This window comes from Amblyraja radiata, chromosome 1 (assembly GCF_010909765.2).
Source record: "Amblyraja radiata isolate CabotCenter1 chromosome 1, sAmbRad1.1.pri, whole genome shotgun sequence".
NCBI classification, from domain to species: domain Eukaryota; kingdom Metazoa; phylum Chordata; class Chondrichthyes; order Rajiformes; family Rajidae; genus Amblyraja; species Amblyraja radiata.
This window is the reverse complement of record NC_045956.1, coordinates 108,595,486-108,615,679: the sequence shown is the minus strand read 5'-3', so window position 1 is coordinate 108,615,679 and position 20,194 is coordinate 108,595,486. Positions and strand designations below refer to the sequence as shown.

The window sequence follows — 20,194 nt, the reverse complement described above, 5'->3', positions numbered from 1 at the left end:
GTGTTCCTTTTGAACCTCATACATTTGTTCTCCTAGAGAGTTTGTGTCAAGGAATTGTGTGGAAATATATTATGCATTTTGGTTCACCACATGTTGAAATGTACCATGTGCTGCTACAATGTTTTACAATGTACTAATGAAAATCTGCTGAAAAAACAATGCGTTTACCTGCTATCTGTGGACAGAGAAACAGGTAACATTGATGACTACCACTACTTGGGCAATAAGAGATGGAGTTGCCTACTTGGCCCCTTGGGCCTGCTTCCTTCATTCAACAAGGCGATGGCAGAGCTGTTTGATCCTCCGTAACCCTTGATTTCCCTGCCGTCTAACAATTTCCCCATGCCCTTTAATAGTCTCAATAACTTAACTTCCGTAGCTCTCTGGTTTAAAAGGTTCCAACAATTCATGACGTTGAAGAAATTTCTCATTTCACTTTTAAATAGGCGACTCTTTTTTAATGAAATAACACCCCTGGTTTTATATTGCCCTTCTAATGGGAAATGCAGAAAATGTTCCACTTTACATCTCCTCGAGGATTTTGACAGATCACCTATTTTATATTCCAATAGGTATAGGCTAAACCCGATCTTCTTCAAAAGACACCCCTTTCATCTCTTGATTTGAACCTTCTTTAAATATTAACTATCCTCCTATGCAAGTATATAATCAGAAAAAGTCAGAAGCCTGAAATAAAACATCAGTCTAAAGAAGGGTCTCGACCCGAAACGTCACCCATTTCTTCTCTCCAGAGATGTTGCCTGTCCCGCTGATTTACTCCAGCATTTTGTGTTTACCTTTGATTTGAACCAGCATCTGCAGTTCTTCCCTACACATAAAACATCAGTCATGCTGTCCAACATCCTGATCCGTTCCAACGCTTTCCAGATCTCTTTCCAAGTAACAGTATTTTTGTTTATTATACTGCTTGACCTTTTACATTAAAGGAAATATCTTCTCCAGTATTAGTTCCATTTCCCCCACACATACTATCTCTATCTCCCTCCCTTTGATTCTTATGTATGCTGCAAATTATTGACTTTCTGCTATTTCCCACTTACTGCTCCTAAAAATGAAACAAGTGGAAGAGTTGATTCACAATGTGGATATTAAGATTAAAATGGGACCTCTGCCAGATTAAGTGGGAGGAAAAATTGGCAAATAGAACTTTTCTAGTAACATTGCAAAATGATTGAAAAGGAGACTTAAATGATACAAATAAAGTAAATAGAAAAATGAAATGATCCATGACTGAAGAGGGACATTGGATCAAATTTAAAACAGAAATTTCAATTTTAGCTGAAATGCTAATTCATTAAATTTGTCAATATTGCATAAAGCAAAGTCCAATACGAATGAATAGCATTGTGGCAATACTACTGAATAGTTATGCCCCAGAATTAGCCTCTAGCCAAGATGTTCTTATAAAACTTACAACATTCTTAAGGGGTTGGACAGGCTAGATGCAGGAAGATTGTTCCCGATGTTGGGGAAGTCCAGAACAAGGGGTCACAGTTTAAGGATAAGGGGGAAATCTTTTAGGACCGAGATGCGAAAAACATTTTTCACAGAGAGTGGTGAATCTCTGGAATTCTCTGCCACAGAAGGTAGTTGAGGCAAGTTCATTGGCTATATTTAAGAGGGAGTTAGATGTGGCCCTTGTGTCTAAAGGTATCAGGGGGTATGGAGAGAAGGCAGGTACAGGATACTGTTGGATGATCAGCCATGATCATATTGAATGGCAGTGCAAGCTCGAAGGGCCGAATGGCCTACTCCTGCACCTATTTTCTATGTTCCTATGCAGTTGCAACAGTGGCATCCATCTGTCAATGTGGAAAATTGGCCAGGTGTGGCTTGCTCACAAAGAATAATTGGTTGGGCAGATGGGCTGGAGAATGGTTGATGGAATTTAATACAGAAAAATGTGAGGTGTTGCATTTCGGGAGCATTAACATGGGCAGAACCTACATAGTGAACGGTAGGGCTCTGAGGAGTATTGTAGAGCAGAGGGATCTAGGATCTAACATGCAGGTACATAGTTTGTTGAAAGTGACATCACTGGTAGATAGGGTGGTCAAAAAGGCTTTTGGCAATTTCGCCGTCATCAGTAAGAGCATTGAATATAGACGGGAAGTCATGTTGCAGTTGGATAAGACGTTGGTGAAGTCGCATTTAGAGTATTGTGTTGAGTTTTGGGCACCATGTTATAGGAAAGATGTCAAGCTGGAAACGGTGCAGAGAAGATTAACAAGGATATTACCACAATCTGAGCTATGGGGAGAGGTTGAGCAAGCTAGGACTCTATTCCTTGGAATGCAGGAGGATGAGGGGTGATATAGAGGTGTATAAAATCATGAGAGAAATAGAATGGGTTAGACATACAGTTTCTTGCCCAGAGTCGGGGAATCGAAAACCAGAGGACATCGGTTTAAGGTGAGGAGAGAAAGATTTGATAAGAATGTGAGGGGTAACCTTTTCAAGCAAAGGGTGGTAAGGGTATGGAACAAGCTGCCAAAGGTAGTTGAGGCAGGTACCATCGCAATGTTTAAGAAACATTTAGACAAGTACATGGATACGACAGGTTTAGATGGATATGGGCCCAATGCAGGCAGATGGGACATGTTGGCCGATATGGGCAAGTTGGGCCAAAGGACCTGTTTTCATGCTGTAAGACTATGACTCAATGACTAAATCCAATGTGCCTAATTACCACACATTACGTCCACTCTCAAATCATCAGCAGAGTGATGGAAAGTGTCATCAACATCGGTATTAAGTCGCACTTGCTGATTAATAACTTGGGCAATAGTGCATGGTTTGGGTTTGACAGGAGCACTCAACAGCAGCTCTCACTGCCCTCCAGACCAGGAAATATCCTCATGAATCTTTTCTGCACCTTCCTTCATAATAATATCCATCTGGGCGACCAGAACTGCACACAATACACTATTTGTACAGTTCCAGCATGTTGTCGCAACGCCTGTACTCAAATTCCTGACCAGGTCGCATCTCTGGAGAACATGGATAGGCAACTTTTAAGATTGGGAATAATAGACACAAAATGCTGGAGTAACTCAGCGGGACAGGCAGCATCTCTGGAGAGAAGGAATGGGTGACGTTTCTGGTTGAGATCCTTTTTCTTTTTTTCTCTTTCTCCGTTTTGTATTATGTTTACATATGTGCATATTCTGTTGTGCTGTAGCAAGTAAGAATCCGGGACATATGACAATAAAACACTCTTGACTTGATTAGGATCATTCTTCATATCAGTCAGACTTTCAGTCTGAAAAAGTGTCCCGATCCGAAAGGTCACCTATCCATGTTCCCCAGAGATGCTGCCTGACCTGTTGAGTTACTCTTGCAATTTGTGTTTTTTTAATTTCAATATAATCTAAATAATGATATCATTAATATTAAATTGTCAAACAACTAAATCTTAAAAACCCTGTTTAGACAATAGGTGCAGGAGTAGGCCATTCGGCCCTTTGAGGCAGCACCACCATTCATTGCGACCATGGCTGATCATCCACAATCAGTACCCCGTACCTGCCCTTTTCCCCCATATCCCTTGATTCTACTATCTTTAAGAGCTCTATCTAACTCTCTCTTGAAAGCACCAAGAGATTTGGCCTTCGCTGCCTTCTGAGGCAGAGAATTCCACAGATTCACAACTGGGTGAAAAAGTTTTTCCTCATCGCCGTTCTAAATGGCCTTCCACTTATTCTTAAACTGTGGCCCCAGATTCTGGACTCCTCCAACATCGGGAACATGTTTCCTGCCTCTAGCATGTCCAATCCCGTAATAATCATATGTTTCAATAAGATCTCCTCTCATCCTTCTAAATTCCAGATTATACAGCCCAGTCGCTCCATTCTTTCAACATATGACAGCCCTGCCATCCCAGGAATTAACCTAGTAAACCTACTCTGCACTCCCTCAATAGCAAGAATGTCCTTCCTCAAATTTGGAAACCAAAACTGCACACAATACTCCAGGTGTGATCTCACTAGGGCCCTGTACAAATGTAGAAGGACTTCTTTGCTCCTGTACTCAACTCCTCTTGTATTGAAGGCCAACATGCCTTTAGCTTTCTTCACTGCCTGCTGTACCTGCATGCTTACTCTCAGTGACTGATGAACAAGGATACCCAGATCACGTTGTACTTCCCCTTTTCCTAACTTGACACCATTCAGATAATAATCTGCCTTCCTGTTCTTTCCACCAAAGTAGATAACCGCACATTTATCCACATTAAACTGCATCTGCCCACTCACCCCACCTGTCCAAGTCACCCTGCATCCTCATAGCATCCTCCTCACAGTTCACACTGCCACCCAGCTTTGTGTCATCTGCAAATTTGCTAATGTTACTCTTAATCCCTTCATCTAAATTATTAATGTATATTGCAAATAGCTGCGGTCCCAGCACGGGCCTTGAGGTACCCCACTAGTCACCGACTGCCATTCTGAAAGGGACCCGTTAATCCCCACTCATTGTTTCCTGTCTGCCAACCAATTTTCTATCCATGTCAGTACCTTAGCTCCAATGCAGCATATTATGTATATTATTTACAATAAAAACTTCCAGTTCATAAATGACATTGAATTGAGAGCTCGCCTATAAATATAAAAATGAAATGTGATGCATGATGATCCTATTGTCCAGGTGTAACTTTAGGTAAAAAATAGCATAGTTTTTATAGTTATGTAGAATATTTTTGGAAGTGAATCAGTGTTCACGTATGTTTTTTGATGAATAGCACCATCTTCTGCGAGAACAATATGATTTCCCATTAGATGTATTGTACCTGGCGAGGTTTTACAATGAAGTGCCTTTTGATTAGTGCTTGATTTAATCTGGTGTGGCTCTGCTAAACTGCCGCAATCTGATTTTGTGGGGATAGCGGGGAATAAAGGTCAGCAATGGTGGAAGTGTCAATGTGTTATAATTTTATATCGAAGTCACAAGAGTGACTACGTGAAGAGCTCGCCAGCCTGTATGCGCGTCAATACGTCGATGCATGGCGCGTGAATCGGAGCAGTTTGAAATTGCTCCAGCAGGTAAGGGGGTTATTAGTTGCAGGAACGATCGGCTGCTCCGAAAATAGGGGCAGCGGGCCCGGAGAAGCTGACACAACCTGTGCAGCTGCCTCCGTGGAGGCTCCGTAAAGGAGCTGTCGGCTAAAATTAGCGGCTGACGGCTTGGCCGATGCAGCGACCACCGTGAGGCTCTGTAAAGCGGCTGGAATTTAATCGGTTGACGGCTCGGCCGGAACAACCGCCGTGGAGGCTCTTAAATAAATAATAATTATTTTTTTTAATTTTAAGATTTTAAAAAAAGGAAGCAGGCAGCTTCATTCATTAGGCTGACGGCACGGTCGGTGCAGCTATCGCCATTAAGGCTCCACGAGGGAGCAGGCGGCGGGATTCAATAGGCTGACGGCATGGCCGGTGCAGCTATTGCCATTGAGGCTCCGAGGGGGAACAGGTTTTGTAGCTCCAAGGGAGCAGGCGACTGGTTGAGGCTCAAAGGGAGCCAGCCAGATGCCTGAAGGAAGCAACACCTGCCTCAGGGTTGCGTAATATTCCTCCCCTCTAGACTCCGCTGAGGCTCCAGAAGGGAGTAAGCCTGGACTCGGAATCATTAGCAGGCACGATCTACCCAGTGTGTATATAATAGAATTGTGCTCCTGGCTCAGGAGACACTTACAGGATGCTCCTGTCAGATGCCTGTGGAAGCAACACCTGGCTCAGGGTTGTGTTATATATCTCCTGCTCAGAAGAGGGGAAGCAATACCTGGCTCAGGTTTGCGTTACAATATGTCCAGCTAAGAAGAGGGGAAGCAACACCTGGTTCAGGGTTGTGTTATTTTATCTCTCGCTCAGTAGAGGGGAGTACTGGAGATTATTACGTAAGTAACACCGACGATGGGGATGTCGTCAAGGAATTTGAATCCCCTGAACTTATGGGTTCAGGGGATACGCTGCAGTTTAATCATATGAAGGAGGTCCGGCTCTTGTCACATAATTTGCCATCCCTTCGGGGATAGGAGATCCACTGGAGGAGATCTGGCTAAGAGCATCAGTGATTTAACTCCTCATCAGCTAACGAGGTATGTGTTGGATACGGCTGGGAAATATACTAGTCCAAATGAATTGCCAGACTTTGGATGTTCCAAAAGTCAATCTCACCATTTGGGATATCTCAGTGGTGATACGTGGACAAGAATTAAATTTCAGCGTATACAAAGACTATTAATTGACGTCATTTCGGCCTTTGCAAGGGCAGTAGATGGGTTCTGCGCTCGATAGTGCAGAAGATGCTTTAGCACTTCTATGTAATACACAGTTAGAGCTAAATTGCCTTCACAAAATGCTACAAGGCCTGAGGTAATTCCCCAAAAAGTTGCTCGTTTATGCAGGGCCAGTAAAATGCAGCCTGCAATGTATCTCTTCGGAGAGGAGAGATGTTAGTAAGGTTAAGACTGGCAGGGAGAATTTTAGGCGGCTGCGGGGGTGGCAGAACTATCCTATGAGGGTAGGGCTCCAGTATCTTGGCATATCACCTCTATATATAAACTAACGGCTTGAAGCACTGCTCTGAGGCTGGTTGGAACACCAGGCCTAATCAATTCATACCTAACCAGAGGCCTTTGTTAGGCCCAGGGCCATCGCGCTTACTTTGGTGAAAAGAATGAGTTGTGCTCTCTGGCGACTGAGATAGGTCGTTCCAGGCAGAGGACTGCAGCAGCAATTCCTGGTTCAGGGTTGCATTATGAAAGTTTCCACTCTGAGGGTGACTCTGACTGAGACGAATTGACAGGGAACTCATATTCCCACACCAAGCGGATGCTACGCTTCAATTCTAGTTGCATAAGGATCTGATGTATGTTCTGATTCAGTCAGACACTGGAGATTGTAGGTTAATGCCATCAGTTAAGGCAAAATCTAAGTCGAAAGGCTTCAACCCAGAAAGTTTTGAGACTTCTCAGGGAAGGATTCATCTTGTATAAGGTCAGTAGAGGGTCTTCTGTGTTATACGCAGTCTAAATTCAATTCGACTAGGATGGTACAGGCTTGAGGCCTATCCAATTTATGCTAACATTTCTCAAGAGTAAGAGGATACCGCTCCATGGAGGCTGGTTGGAGCACCAGGCCTACTCTTCTATCAAAGCCAGAGGGCTTTTATCCGCAGGTTCAATGCTCAACATGGTTGCTGTGCTTTCTTCATACTCAGTACTGTCCCCAGCGGGTCATGATGTATGTGCAAAGTGACAGAGCAAGTCTAGGATCAGCTGACTGTTAGTCTTCTGTCTGAGGCCAAGGATCTTCTTGGTGGATGTTACATCAAGTGCTTTTCTCAGAAACTGCCTTGAACTTTAGCTAAAGCACTTCAGTCATCATCTGTCTTCTCATGTACAGCAAGGCAACATTGAGCTGGAGGTGGTTTGAGTATGCGAATGTTATTACGTTAGTCACATGAGAGCTGCTGTCGATATTTAAGTCGGGGTTCGACAAACAGGTGGGGACAGATGACCTCTGGAATTTTTCCAGTTCACAAATCACACTGAATTATAAGGTTCATCTTCTAGTTGATTATTCCTCAACGGCAAGAAAAGCCAAAAATTGTCGTCCTTATGATCAATAATGGAAACTATGGTTATCCAAGTGGAAACAGAGACATCTCACAAAGGAGGAGTAGTCTGCCCAACAACAAGAGGGGTATAGTTCTAATATTTTTCTCAAGGTTGAAGAAAAGTGGAGCATGCTAAATCAGGTTAAGATTTGGCTAGTCTGATCATGTGTTTGGTTAACTAATTTAAGATGGATAATTGTATTTCAGCAATTTAGCTGATTCAGGATTTAGGGCCTCAATCGATCTTGAAGATGCATACTTTTCCATATCTATACACGAGAAGCACAGATATAGCTGGTGTTTTTTGAGCCAGTGGTGGAAATTTTAGGCTCTACCTAGGGGTTGTTTTCAGGCCTAGGCTATTTACAAAGATTCTAAAGCTAATGCTGCCCTACTCAGATCATAAGGGCATTGTGTCATGGAGTTGATAGACGACATGCTTTTGTAGCTGATAAGTCTCAGGGGTTTTATCAGTAGATGCTTCTTACGATATTAAAGATGAGGCGACATGAATTTTAATATTGCCAATTTGACCTACTCATTCAGGGTGTCCATTGTAAAAGGCGGCTGAAAGAAGCTTCTACTTACTCGAAGTCACGAGTGATGGGTAGTTCAGCCTATTTCTCGTGCAGCTAGCTCTGCACGGTTGTATGGAAAGTTTGTGAAGAAGACACATCATGTGTGAGCTACTTTGTGAAGAAGTGAGCTAAGTTTGTGAAGAAGACACATGTTCACAGAGAATAAAGCTTTACATGGCTTATTTGTGTATCTCTCAATGACATTAGGAGCAACAGAAAGATGATAAAAAAAAAGGGCCAATAATCAAAGCCGGTTACTCTGGAAATGACGATGGGATGTAAAGACACTGACAGTGATGTAATGGTTGCATTGTGTTGGAAATGGAAACCTGTAAAAAGAAAATGGTAGAGAAGTTCCCCACATACTACACATCAGGGACTGAACACTAAATTTTAAAGTTTTCCTGATCTTTGATACGGCAAGGAATAGATGGAGCTGGAACTTGGGATGGATTTAGGTGGAGTGAATTAGATGCTTTGAACCATTCAGATGTATGCTATCTATCATTCCACATCATGCAACAAAGTGAAGCTACATTTTCTGTCAGCACCTGATAATTGGTAAATTGAGATTGGCATTGGCAATTTGGTGATGAGTATTACTCCTTGTTGCTGCATTAAGTAGTTAAAATCTTCATGGCCGACTGCACAGATAGTCAAAGGCTACAACAAGTGAACAGAATATGGATTGCCATAAAGTCTGCATGATATGCCAAATTTAGAAATAGTGTTTTAAACGATTGAGAGGAGGAAGAGACACAAAATCTCTTCGGTACCAATTGGAAACGGTAAATTAGGGCAGTAATCAGCTTACTTCTGAGCAGCTAAAGAGGATTTAGTTTTTAATCAATGCATAATTCTAAATACTCCAGAACCTGTGACAGTGTGGTCAAGTACAGTGGCAACTCAATATTTAAGTTCACTGATAATACCAATGTTGTTCGCCAGTGCATCAACAATGACGAGAAGGAGTACGTAAAAAAAAGTCGGGAACCTTGTGTCATGGTGTCAGAACAACATCCCAGCCCTTAATGTTTAAAAGATGAAAGAGTTAGTTAGTGACCCAAGAAAGCAAGGCAATGATCACAACCTAGTCAAAGTCAACGTATCCTTTATTGTCATTCAGACCTTTCTGTCTGAACGAAATGTTGTTGCCTTGCAGTCATACATATAATAAAAATAACAATAACACACAATAAACACAAATTTAACATCCACCACAGTGAGTCCACCAGGCACCTCCTCACTGTGATGGAAGGCAAAAGTCTTAGTCTTTGTCTCTTCCCTCCTTGTTCATCTTCATTACAATCAACTTAACAAGGTCGCTTCACAGTGTCGGGTGTGATCAAGTAAGTACAGCAGCATCTTTATGGCAACTGCTCGTGACCACCTGAATCTGCAGTGAGTGATGAATAGTGCTTCCATCCAATCCAGCTTGCTTTACATCAAGGATGCCTGCCTCTCTGTCCATTCTTTTTTCAACTTTCTGGGAGAAGATGAAAGCCCAAACATCCAGAACAGCTTCTTCCTCACTACTATTAGTCTCCTGAACCAATTACCTTTTCCACACCAACTTCTTGGAGGTGCTGCCATTCAATTCTACCTCATTTGAATATCCTGTTGTTGCATTTCACATTGTTTTGCACCACTATTTTTTCTCCATGCTGTTGTTTTGCATTTTACATTATTTATTGTTGTATCCATCATTATCATGTAAGCTGTGTGGTCTACTGGTTTCAAACAAGGAATTTCATTGCACCCTGGTGTATATGACAATGCGAATCTGAATTTAGAAAGATAGGTGCAGGAGTAGGCCATTCACCCCCTCCGTGCTGGTGAAAGCCGAGCACCAGTCTTCTACGGGAATACACACAAAATGCTGCAGTAACTCAGCGGATCAGGCAACATCTCTGAAAAAGGGTCTTAACCAGAAACGGCACCTATTCCTTTTCTCCAAAAATGCTGCCTGTCCTGCTGAGTTACTCCAGCATGTTGTGTCTACCTTCAGTGTTAACCATCAACTGCAGTTCCTTCCTACAGAGCGACGCCTGTCCGCAGGTAAAGGCGAGGTGGCGGGGAGGGAGATGGGAAGAGAAATGGGGAGAGAGGAACTTGCTATCGCGGCTTCACTGCAGGTCCCGGACACACGGTCTCCGCAAGAACTCCCCGACACTGGGACAATCCCTCCCCCCCCCCCATCCCTCGCCCCGGACTGGTGGACATTGCCTCCCTCTGCAACCATTGTGCAAACCCCGGCACTCCCCGTGGAATGTTAAACTAAACACATCTGTGAGCAACACACAAACACGCACGTCTTCCACCCCTTTCCTTCCCCCCGTCTTTCACCGTCTCTCCGCCAGTCCAGTCTCGCCCCTGTCTCCAACTCGCATCTGCCCCCTCTCTCTCGTTGTTACATCCCGCTCTCCTGCTACCTGGCACCGCATTCGCTTTTTTTTCTCTAATGAACTTTGGCAAGTCCCATGATTCCTTGCGTTTTTTGGAATACCGGACTCGCTTATTCCAACTCTGCTTCCTGTCTGCCAACTAGTTCTCTATCCATGTCAATAACCTATCCCCAATACCATGTGCTCTATTTTTGCACACCAATCTCTTGTGTGGAATTTGACATAGTTTGATGATTTTTATGTGGAACAAATACTACTTGTTGAGCAAGTAATGCAATGCGAGTAAAGTTCCCGATTTTGGTGTTCATCAGTCAGTAGAGAAGTTGGGAGTTATAGGAGTTTGGAGAAAATTACCCTGGTAGGAACCTTAGTGCTGAACACACTCCACTGGATTTGATTATCAATCGCGTTGTCTGTACGTCCCAAGCAACCTTTTGCGATTGATTTCCAGGAGAACTGTAAAATAAAACCCATTACCATTATTACAAAAAATTGGGGGAGATGGGGGGGGGGGGGGGAATGCAACATGCCCTTCGACCCGTGGCTAACCCTGACACAAGACCACTCAAATTAGTCAAGAACCACAAGACGCTAACGATCTCACGTCTTTCTGAAAGGAGTACAAACCAGGTGCAAAACTCGTCGCAGTACATGCTTGATGTTGGCATCACATTACCCGAGCTACATTACAGCTCAATGCCGCGGATCAGTAGCTGGACAGGCACGCTGGAGGTCCCCGGAACGTTCCAAAGATCCGGGCCGGGTTCGAAAACGCCACACGTCTGAAGACGGGTCTCGATCTGAAACGTCTCCCATTCCTTCTCTCCAGATAGGTGGTCTGTACCGCTGAGTTACTCCAGCATTTCGTGTCTATCTTCGGTGTAAACCAGCATCTACAGTTCCTTCCTACACGTGACCGATGAGGTGCGCCAGGGGCTCGCACTTCCTCTCGGTTTGTGTGCATGCTGTTCCATAGCAACGGACCAATGCACCGACTCAAGGTGGGTGTTCACAGAGTTTTCATTTAGTGTGACATCTCGGGAGAATCTGTTGTAAATCGTTTACACGTTTTTAATGTGACATTCACTCTCTTGCACGCCTTGCTTCAGCAATCTCCAGTCCTGCAGCGGTGCTGCTGATATCCGGCAACATTGTACAGGGCAAAGATACTAGAGGAGCTCCTCTAGTATCTTTGGTACAGGGAACGCTTCATCAGTGCAGGAAGTGGGCCAGTTTTAAAAGCAACAATAAAACAAAGTGTGGAGGAACTCAGCTGGTCAGGCAGCATCTGTGACCGACGGGGTAGAGGAGTAAAGGGTGGAAAACAGAGGCTGTCAAATGATAGGTGGGTACCGATGGAAGAGAGTGTCCAGATGGAAGAGAGCAGATGAGTGGATTAAATGACAAAGGCTCGAGGTGAAAAAAGACAAAGGGTGTCAGATAAAGGAAGAAGCGGTGGAATTTTAATTCGGGGGAGCGATATTAGTGGAAAATGACAGGAGGCAGGCAAGCAATGGAATAGAAACATAGAAAACAGGTGCAGGAATAAAGGAAATGTGGGGCTCAGGGATGGGTGATAAATGTATGGGGTGGGTAGAGAAACGCACAAGGTGACTGAAGTTAAACACAAAGTGGAGCAACTCATCGGGTCAGGCAGCATCTCTCGAGAAAAAGGATGGGTGACGTTTTGAGTCGGGACCCTTCTTCAGACTGAAAATATAGGGGAGGGACCTGGAGGTGGAGGTTTCTTACCTCCAGTTCCCTCCCTTCTTTTTCTCCAAAGATGCTGCCTGACCACCAGAGTAACTCCAGCACTTTGTGTCTATCTTCGGTATATACTGTACCAGAATCTGCAGTTCCTTTCTGCACAAGGTGACTGAAGTGACGGGAGATAGTGGGAGAAACATGTGCACGCTAGGACAGTGCTCAGGGTAGGAGGAGGTGGGGTATGGGGGATATTATTTGAAATTGGATAATTCAATGTTCATACCTTTGTGTTACGGAATATGAGGTCAGATTCCTCTAGTTTGGCCTCACTCTGGCAATGAATGGAAGTGAGAGAGGTCCAAAGACATGGGCAGGAGTACAGACTTCCATCCTGGGACCATAGCAGCTCTTCCAGGTTAAGAAAGAGGTCAACGTGCACCTTTTCCAACATTGTCTATCGCATTTGGTGCTACCATTGTGGCTTCCTTTACATCGGCAAGACCAATCATAGACTAGGCGACCGTTTTACTGTTTGCTAAGGCCTGCTTGATCTCCCTGCTGCCAACCATTTAACTCCCCTTCCCATCTCATACTGACCTTTTTGTCCTCTGCCTCACCCTCCTTTCTTTTCCAGCTTTCTCTGCCCTACTCCATCAGTCTGAAGAAGGGTTCAAATCCAAGATGGTGTCTGTCCATTCCTCCCACAGTTGTTGCTGATCTGCTGAGTTCCTCTAGCACTTTGTGTTTTGCTCAAGATTGCAGCTTCTGCAAAAAGGCTACAAATATGTTTTTTATTTTTTTTATATGTGGTTTGACATTGCCTCTGTTTTTGTTTGCTCCTGTTATGAGTGAAGATGAGAGGAAGTGGGTGACTATCTCAAGGTTTATGATGCTATCTTCTTCTTCATGTCCATGCACCAAAGTCACAGATCATTCCATTAAAAAAATACATTGCCCTCCATAATGTTTGGGACAAAGACTTATCATTTATTTATTTGCCTCTATACTCCCAAATTTGAGATTTTTTAAAATAAAAAAATCACATGTGGTTAAAGTGCACATGGTCAGATTTTAATAAAGGCCAATGTTATACATTTTGGTTTCACCATGTAGAAATTACAGCTGTGTTTATACATAGTCCCCCATTTCAGGGCACCATAATGTTTGGGACACATGACTTCACAGGTGTTTGTAATTGCTCAGGTGTGTTTAATTGCCTCCTTAATGCAGGTATAAGAGAGCTCTCAGTACCTAGACTTTCCTCCAGTCTTTCCATCACTTTTGGAATCTTTTATTGCTGTTTATCAATGTGAGGACATGTTGCGCCAATGAAAGTCAAATAAGCCATTATGAGACTGAGAAATAAGAATAAAACTGTTAGAGACATTAGGCTCTATCTACGATATAAAAAATGTATAAACACTGCTGTAATTTCTACATGGTGAAACCAAAATGTATAAAAATGGCCTTTATTAAAACCTGACAAAGTGCACTTAAACCACATGTGTTTTTTTCTATTACAAATCTCAAATTGTGGAGTACAGATGCAAATAAATAAATGATGGGTCTTTGTCCCAAACATTATGGAGGGCACTGTATATATAAATTTGGAGCATTTTACTTCTTGAAAAAAAATGTAAATTGAGACGGTACTTTTTGGTCTGTCATACGTCACATATACTGTAATATCACATATCTTCACATCGATGTCAAATTTTATATGATGCATAATAAAGTCAAAATTTAATGACTCTGAGGAACATATGAGGTAAAAAAAAAGCCAAAGAACATTCCAGTGAGGAACAGATTGGTGATGATTTTGCTCTGATATTTCCAGGAGACAAATAAACTGAACATTTTGTACTGAAACTCCAAAAAGCAAGTCAGAGGTTACGTGTGACCAGTACATTTTCCTAATAGAAATATAATTGTGGTCAATCAATCACACTCAAGAATAACAAATTTATACTCAAGGATTTATTGACAGTTAATAAAACATTTAATATGGCAGTATAGAACTTGTGAATTTGTAAACGTGGTTAATGTATTTTATATTTCAACTCATCTAATTTCATGGAGGGAGCGAATCAGCTGTTTTCTAGAGCTTTGAAACCTCATGCTATCTTCTTCTTCATTGCATGGGGTTTCAAAACTCCAGTAAACTCCAATTTGCTCCCTCCACTTTGTTGCATGGACACATGTCACAGATCTTCCCAAAGACGTGCCATGCAAAGCCTGTGAATTGGCACTGGAAAGTTTATCCTTGAGCAGCAACTAGATCAAAAGATCTTCCTCTTACTGCAATCACAGGTCTCGGGTATTGCCGCATGGTCTCATTTGACATTGACCCTTAAGACAGTTATAGGCCTTCAACATGGTCAATTTCTTCTCTGCCTTGACTGACCCCAAGTATAAGGTCTGAAGTGCTAATGCTGGCTATCTGTGAGGTCGAACAGAAAGCTTCTGTTTGATTTCAGGCATTTTTCTGATGCAAGTAGGCAGTTGGCCTCTTTTATTTGTTGAAGAAGGAGCAACAAAGAACTGCAGATCCTGGTGTACACAAAGCAGGACATAAGGCGTTGGAATAACTTAGCCAGGCCGCATCTCTATAGAACAGGTGACATTTTGGGTCAAGATTCAAGAGACATATATTGTCACATGCACCAATGAGTACAGTGAAATTTGGGGTTGATACCCTTCTTCAGACTGATTGTAGGGGGAGGGAGGAAAGCTGGAAGAGAGTAAGGCTCGGACAAAGCATTGCACACAGATAAGGGGGGGGGTTATGCAGATGGTTGCAACAAAGGCCAGAGATAAAGGCAGAAGTTGTGAGACAGGATGGAAGAATTATAAATTATGAGGTCAGAGGAAGGAATGTAGGAAGTGGGAGAGGGGGTGAGGAAATTTAGATGTATTCCAGGTGGGGCACAAGGGAGGGGGATGGGAGAAAGGGGCGTGTAGGGGAGAAGGGGGAGGGGGAGGGCCAGAAAGGTCAATATGGGAATGTGAAAGAAAATTAAAAATGGTTAGCTAGTGGGAGATCCAATGGCCTTGGCGGACTGAGCGCAACTGTTCAGGGAAGCCTTATTCTTTTATTTGCTGTTTTTTTCTTGGCTGGTCATAGTTCTCTTGATGTTAGGTGGTACCTTTCCAAATATAGAAGATCAGGGATGACTGTAGACAGTGAATACTGCAGGTGCTGGAATCAGAAGTAAAAAGCTGCTGGAGGAACTCGCCACCCACAATGCATCTGTGGAGGGACATGGACAGTTGATGTTTTGCTTCAAGACTTTTTATCTGGACTTTTGCTTGGTAGACATTAACTTTGTGCCAGATCTGATGTCTTAATCTTCAAATACCATATTCCTCAATTAATGCGAAGGCTGAGTTGGCTCATTAAGGATAATGGTGAATTTCATCGTAGGATGCCTGCTTTTGCTAAATGGTGGTTGCTGAGAGATCGAGACCGCAAACTTTAACTCTGGCATAAAACTCATGGACTACTGGGCAGTAGTGATCATTGCCTCTTATTATGGGTCTAAGATCTGAACGACCTATAGGTGGCACCTCACGGCAGTGGAAAGATCCCACCAACATTGACTCCAAAATGTTGCCTAATTCACTGGAAGGGTAAGAGAACCAATGGCAATGTCCACTCCTTGGCCAAATTCCCTGCAACGTGGATAGACACAAAATACTGGAGTAACAGCGAGTCAGGCAGCATCTCTGGAGGATAGGTTCGAGACCATTCTCCCGAATAAGGTGATGTTTTGGGTCGAGACCCTTCTTCAGACTGAGAGCCAGGGGAGAGGGAAACTAGAGATATGAAAAGGTGCAAAGAACAAAAGAATGAATGGTATGCAAAAGGACAAATCAAAGCCAACAACAATGATCAAGGAAAGGTGGAGCCCACAATGGTTTATTATTGTCAATGGAGAAGGTGATAGCGAGTGGATATAAAGAGTGAAACTAAGCAGGACAACAGTGAAATCAGTCGGACATCTAGGGTGGGGGAGGGACGGAGAGAGATGGAATGCAAGGGTTACGTGAAGTTAGAGAAATCAATATTCATACTGCCATGTTGTGAGCTGTCCAATCAAAATATGAAATGCTGTTCCTCCAATTTGCGTTTGGCTTCACTCTGACAATCGGAGGAGGCCCAGGTCAGAAAGGTCAGTATGGGAAGGGGAGCTAAAGTGTTTGCCAACCGGGAGATCGCGTAGGCCAAGTCGGATACAGTACGTCTTCTAGAGTTCTTGTTCAGATCTTGCATAAATGGTTTTTCCAGCAAAGTTTTGGCAAATTGAAAGGATGTTCACTTTTTTAATCCATTTTTTAATCTTATTTTTGTAGCGAGCAAGATGTCATTAACTTCTTTCTTTGATTTTCATTGCAGGCTTCATTATTAAATGGTTCTAGCGAAATGAACCAGCTATCCATTACCAAAAAACACAAGGAAAAAACAGATGAGACGCATCTATCTGGAAGGACCTTGAGAGGGGAGATTAAAATGGAACGGGGACCTTGTACCTCAGAGGCAATCAATCAAAATGGTGCAGATATTTTAAACCAAAGTAAGTTAAATAAAAGAGCATTCAAGAAGGAACTGCAGATGCTGGAAAATCGAAGGTACACGAAGTTATTACCATACAATATAAAATGAAATAATTATTTAGTAGCATTAAATTAAAAATATTATTTAATCTCCAAATACTTCCTTTTGTGTCTAATGAAATGACAAGAACCCCGACATACATGAAATTGTCATTTAACAACTTGGTAATACACTGCATCGTAAATTGACGAATGAAAAGAAAAAGTGTAAAGTCTGACAAATAAAGATGGTGCTCTTAGCTGTGATACTCAAGGAAGATTTTGGAGTATATTTACCTTATAATTCATTCTATAACCTGAACATACACTTTTCTGCAGGGCATACAAAAGGTGACGAAAATAATATGATAGCCAGTTTTGTGTTTTTTATACAAGCAGACGCAGTTGAGGTTCCAGAAGGACTTAAGGATGGCTAATGTTGTACCTCTATTTCAGAAGGGCTGTAAGGAAAAGCCTGGGAACTAGACCAGTGAGCCTAACATCTGTGCTCGGGAAGTTACTGGAGAGGATTCTGGGATACAATATACTGTATTCGCATTTGGATAGTCAGGGGCTGATTAAAGATAGGCAGCAAGGTTTTATACATCGGAGATCATGTCTTATGAATCTGATTGAGTCTTTTGAAGATGTAACCAAAAAAGTTGAAGAGGGCAAAGCTGTAGACGTTGTATATATGGACTACAGCAACGCATTTGATAAGATTCCACAGGGTAGGCTACAGTGGAAGGTTAGATCAAATGAGATCCAGGGAGAGTTAACTGACTGGATAGAGAATTAGAGAATTTGCTTCCTGTAAGGAAGCAGAGGGTGATGGTGGAAGGGTGTTTTGGGAACTGGAGGCATGTGACTAGTGGTTAATGGAGTTTAATGCAGATAAGTGCAATATGTTGCGTTTTGGGAAGTCAAACCAGGGCAGGACCTTCAGGGTGAATAGCAGGACACTGGGGAATGTTGTAGAGCAGAGGGATCTAGGAGTGCAGGTGCATAGTTCTTTGTACATCTCCAAGTTTGCAGATGACACAAAGCTGGGTGGCAATGTGAGCTGCGAGGAGGATGCTATGAGGCTGGAGGGTGACTTGGACAGGTTGGGTGAGTGGGCAGATGCATGGCAGATGCAGTATAATGTGGATAAATGTAAGGTTATCCACTTTGGTGGCAAGAACAGGAAGGCAGATTATTATCTGAATTATGTCATATTTGGAAAAGGAGAGGTGCAACGAGACCTGGGGGTCCTTGTTCATCTGTCAATGAAAGTAAGCATGCAGGTACAGCAGGCAGTGAAGAAAGCTAATGGCATGTTGGCCTTCATTGCGAGAGGATTTGAGTTTAGGAGCAAGGAGATCCTGCTGCAGTTGTATAGGGCCCTGTTAAGACCACACCTGGGGTGTTGTGTGCAATTTTGGTCTCCTAATTTAAGGAAGGACATTATATCTATTGAGGGAGTGCAGCGTAGGTTCACCAGGTTAATTCCCAGGATGACGGGACTGTCATATGATGAAAGAATGGGCCGACTGGACTTGTATTCACTGGAATTTAGAAGGATGATCTTATAGAAACATATACAATTCTTAAGGGATTGGACAGGGTAGATGCAGTTCCCGAAGTTGGGGGAATCCAGAACCAGGGGTCACAGTTTAAGAATAAGGGGTAGGCCATTTAGGACTGAGATGAGGAAAAACGTCTTCACCCAGAGAGTTGTGAATCTGTGGAATTTTCTGCCACAGAAGGCAGTGAAGGCTAATTCACTGGATGTTTTCAAGAGATTTAGATTTAGCTCTTAGGGCTAAAGGAATCAAGGGATATGGGGATAAAGCAAGAACGGGGTACTGATTTTAGATGATCAGCCATGATCATATTGAATGGCAGTGCTGGCTCGAAGGGCCGAATGGCCTACTCCTGCACCTATGTTTCTGTTTCTATGAAAGTGGTGTCACAGGTAGATTGAGTGCTTTAAAAGGCTTTCATTGGCCTTCATCGGTCAGGGTATTGAGTATAGAAGTTGGGATTTTATATTACAGTTATACAAGACGTTGATGAGGCTGCATTTGGAGAATTGTGTTCGGTTTCGGTCACCTTGCAATAGGAAGGATGTTGTTATAGGGAGCTATAGGGAGAGGTTGAGCAGGCAAGAACTTTATTGCTTGGAGCACAGGAGGCTGAGCGGTGATTTTCTGGAGGTAGCAATGTTACAAAATTTTTGAGATTTAAAAAATCAAGTCTGCAATTTATCCCATCAGATAAAGCATAAAAAGAAGTTTAATTTGATACCTAATTCACTCATATCTTCAGTATTAAAAAAGCTATGGCCATTTTCATACTCGGAAATTAGCATCTTGTTCCCTATTGCTTTTCCATTGACTTAGCACAAAAGCTGTGATCGAGGACAGTCTAAAGCCCATAACTTTCTTAAAAATTAAGGGAACTGAAAGAAAATTTCAGTTATTATGGATTGAAGCATTCTGAAACAAATATGAACCAATCTTACTTGGATGACCTGAAATTAAAGCATATAATTAGTTAGTTACCTAATTGTAGCTAATTACAAAATTCATTTACTAGATCTAAACATCTATCCATTTCTTAAGAAAAGGTTAACATTTTTAAATAGTCTAAGAGTCCAAATAACATTCACACAAGAATTCACAATATAACATGATTTTTAAATCTCATTGTCATGAATTTATAGGCCAAATGGAAGGAATTTAATGTTTAATTCCCGTAAATTAATGGCCATTTTAATCATCTTGTGAGTGTTTTTTTCTGGAACGCGATTGATTGGAACGTTGCGGTTTGCGGTGAATTTGAACCCCATATCGGCAGGCAAAACACTGTCGGTTCGTATATTTCCATAATCACATTTTCGGCAATGAAATTTTGATTAGTCATCCTAAGAAGCAAGTTTATATGTAAAATAAATGACTTACCTTATGTTTTGTCCCCTACGTGAGATCCGTCCCGTTGCCGGCGTTGACGGCGTTAGAAGACGCTTTTTTATTTTACTCCAGCGATTAAATTGGCCCACGATTTAAAAAGAAAACTTCAGAGAACGCAAGTTGGAACAAATTTTCAGCATCAGCTAACAGCCCGAGAAAATATATCTCGGACAGGCAGGAGAAAACGGCATTTTAATCCCCTCCCAAAGGCGCCAAAGTCGCGCACACGGTCAGTGGTAGAACTGCAGCGCCGCTGAAGGTAAGTATTGTAACATACCTACTGGAGGTGTATATGATCACGAGGAGAATAGATAGGGTGATC

The 20,194-nt window shown here is 42.5% G+C and overlaps 1 protein-coding gene across 1 annotated transcript in view; it reads left to right on the top strand.

Annotated features, from left to right (window-relative positions):
* Positions 1-11,495: 11,495 nt before the first annotated feature.
* The window catches only part of LOC116977744, a 56,441-nt gene continuing 47,742 nt past the window's right edge, over positions 11,496-20,194 (top strand). Inside the window, exons 1-2 of the mRNA XM_033028482.1 lie at positions 11,496-11,619; positions 16,722-16,899. Coding sequence (XP_032884373.1) covers positions 11,581-11,619; positions 16,722-16,899 — 217 coding nt within the window. The 5' untranslated portion in view covers positions 11,496-11,580. The remainder of the gene's footprint in view (positions 11,620-16,721; positions 16,900-20,194) is intronic.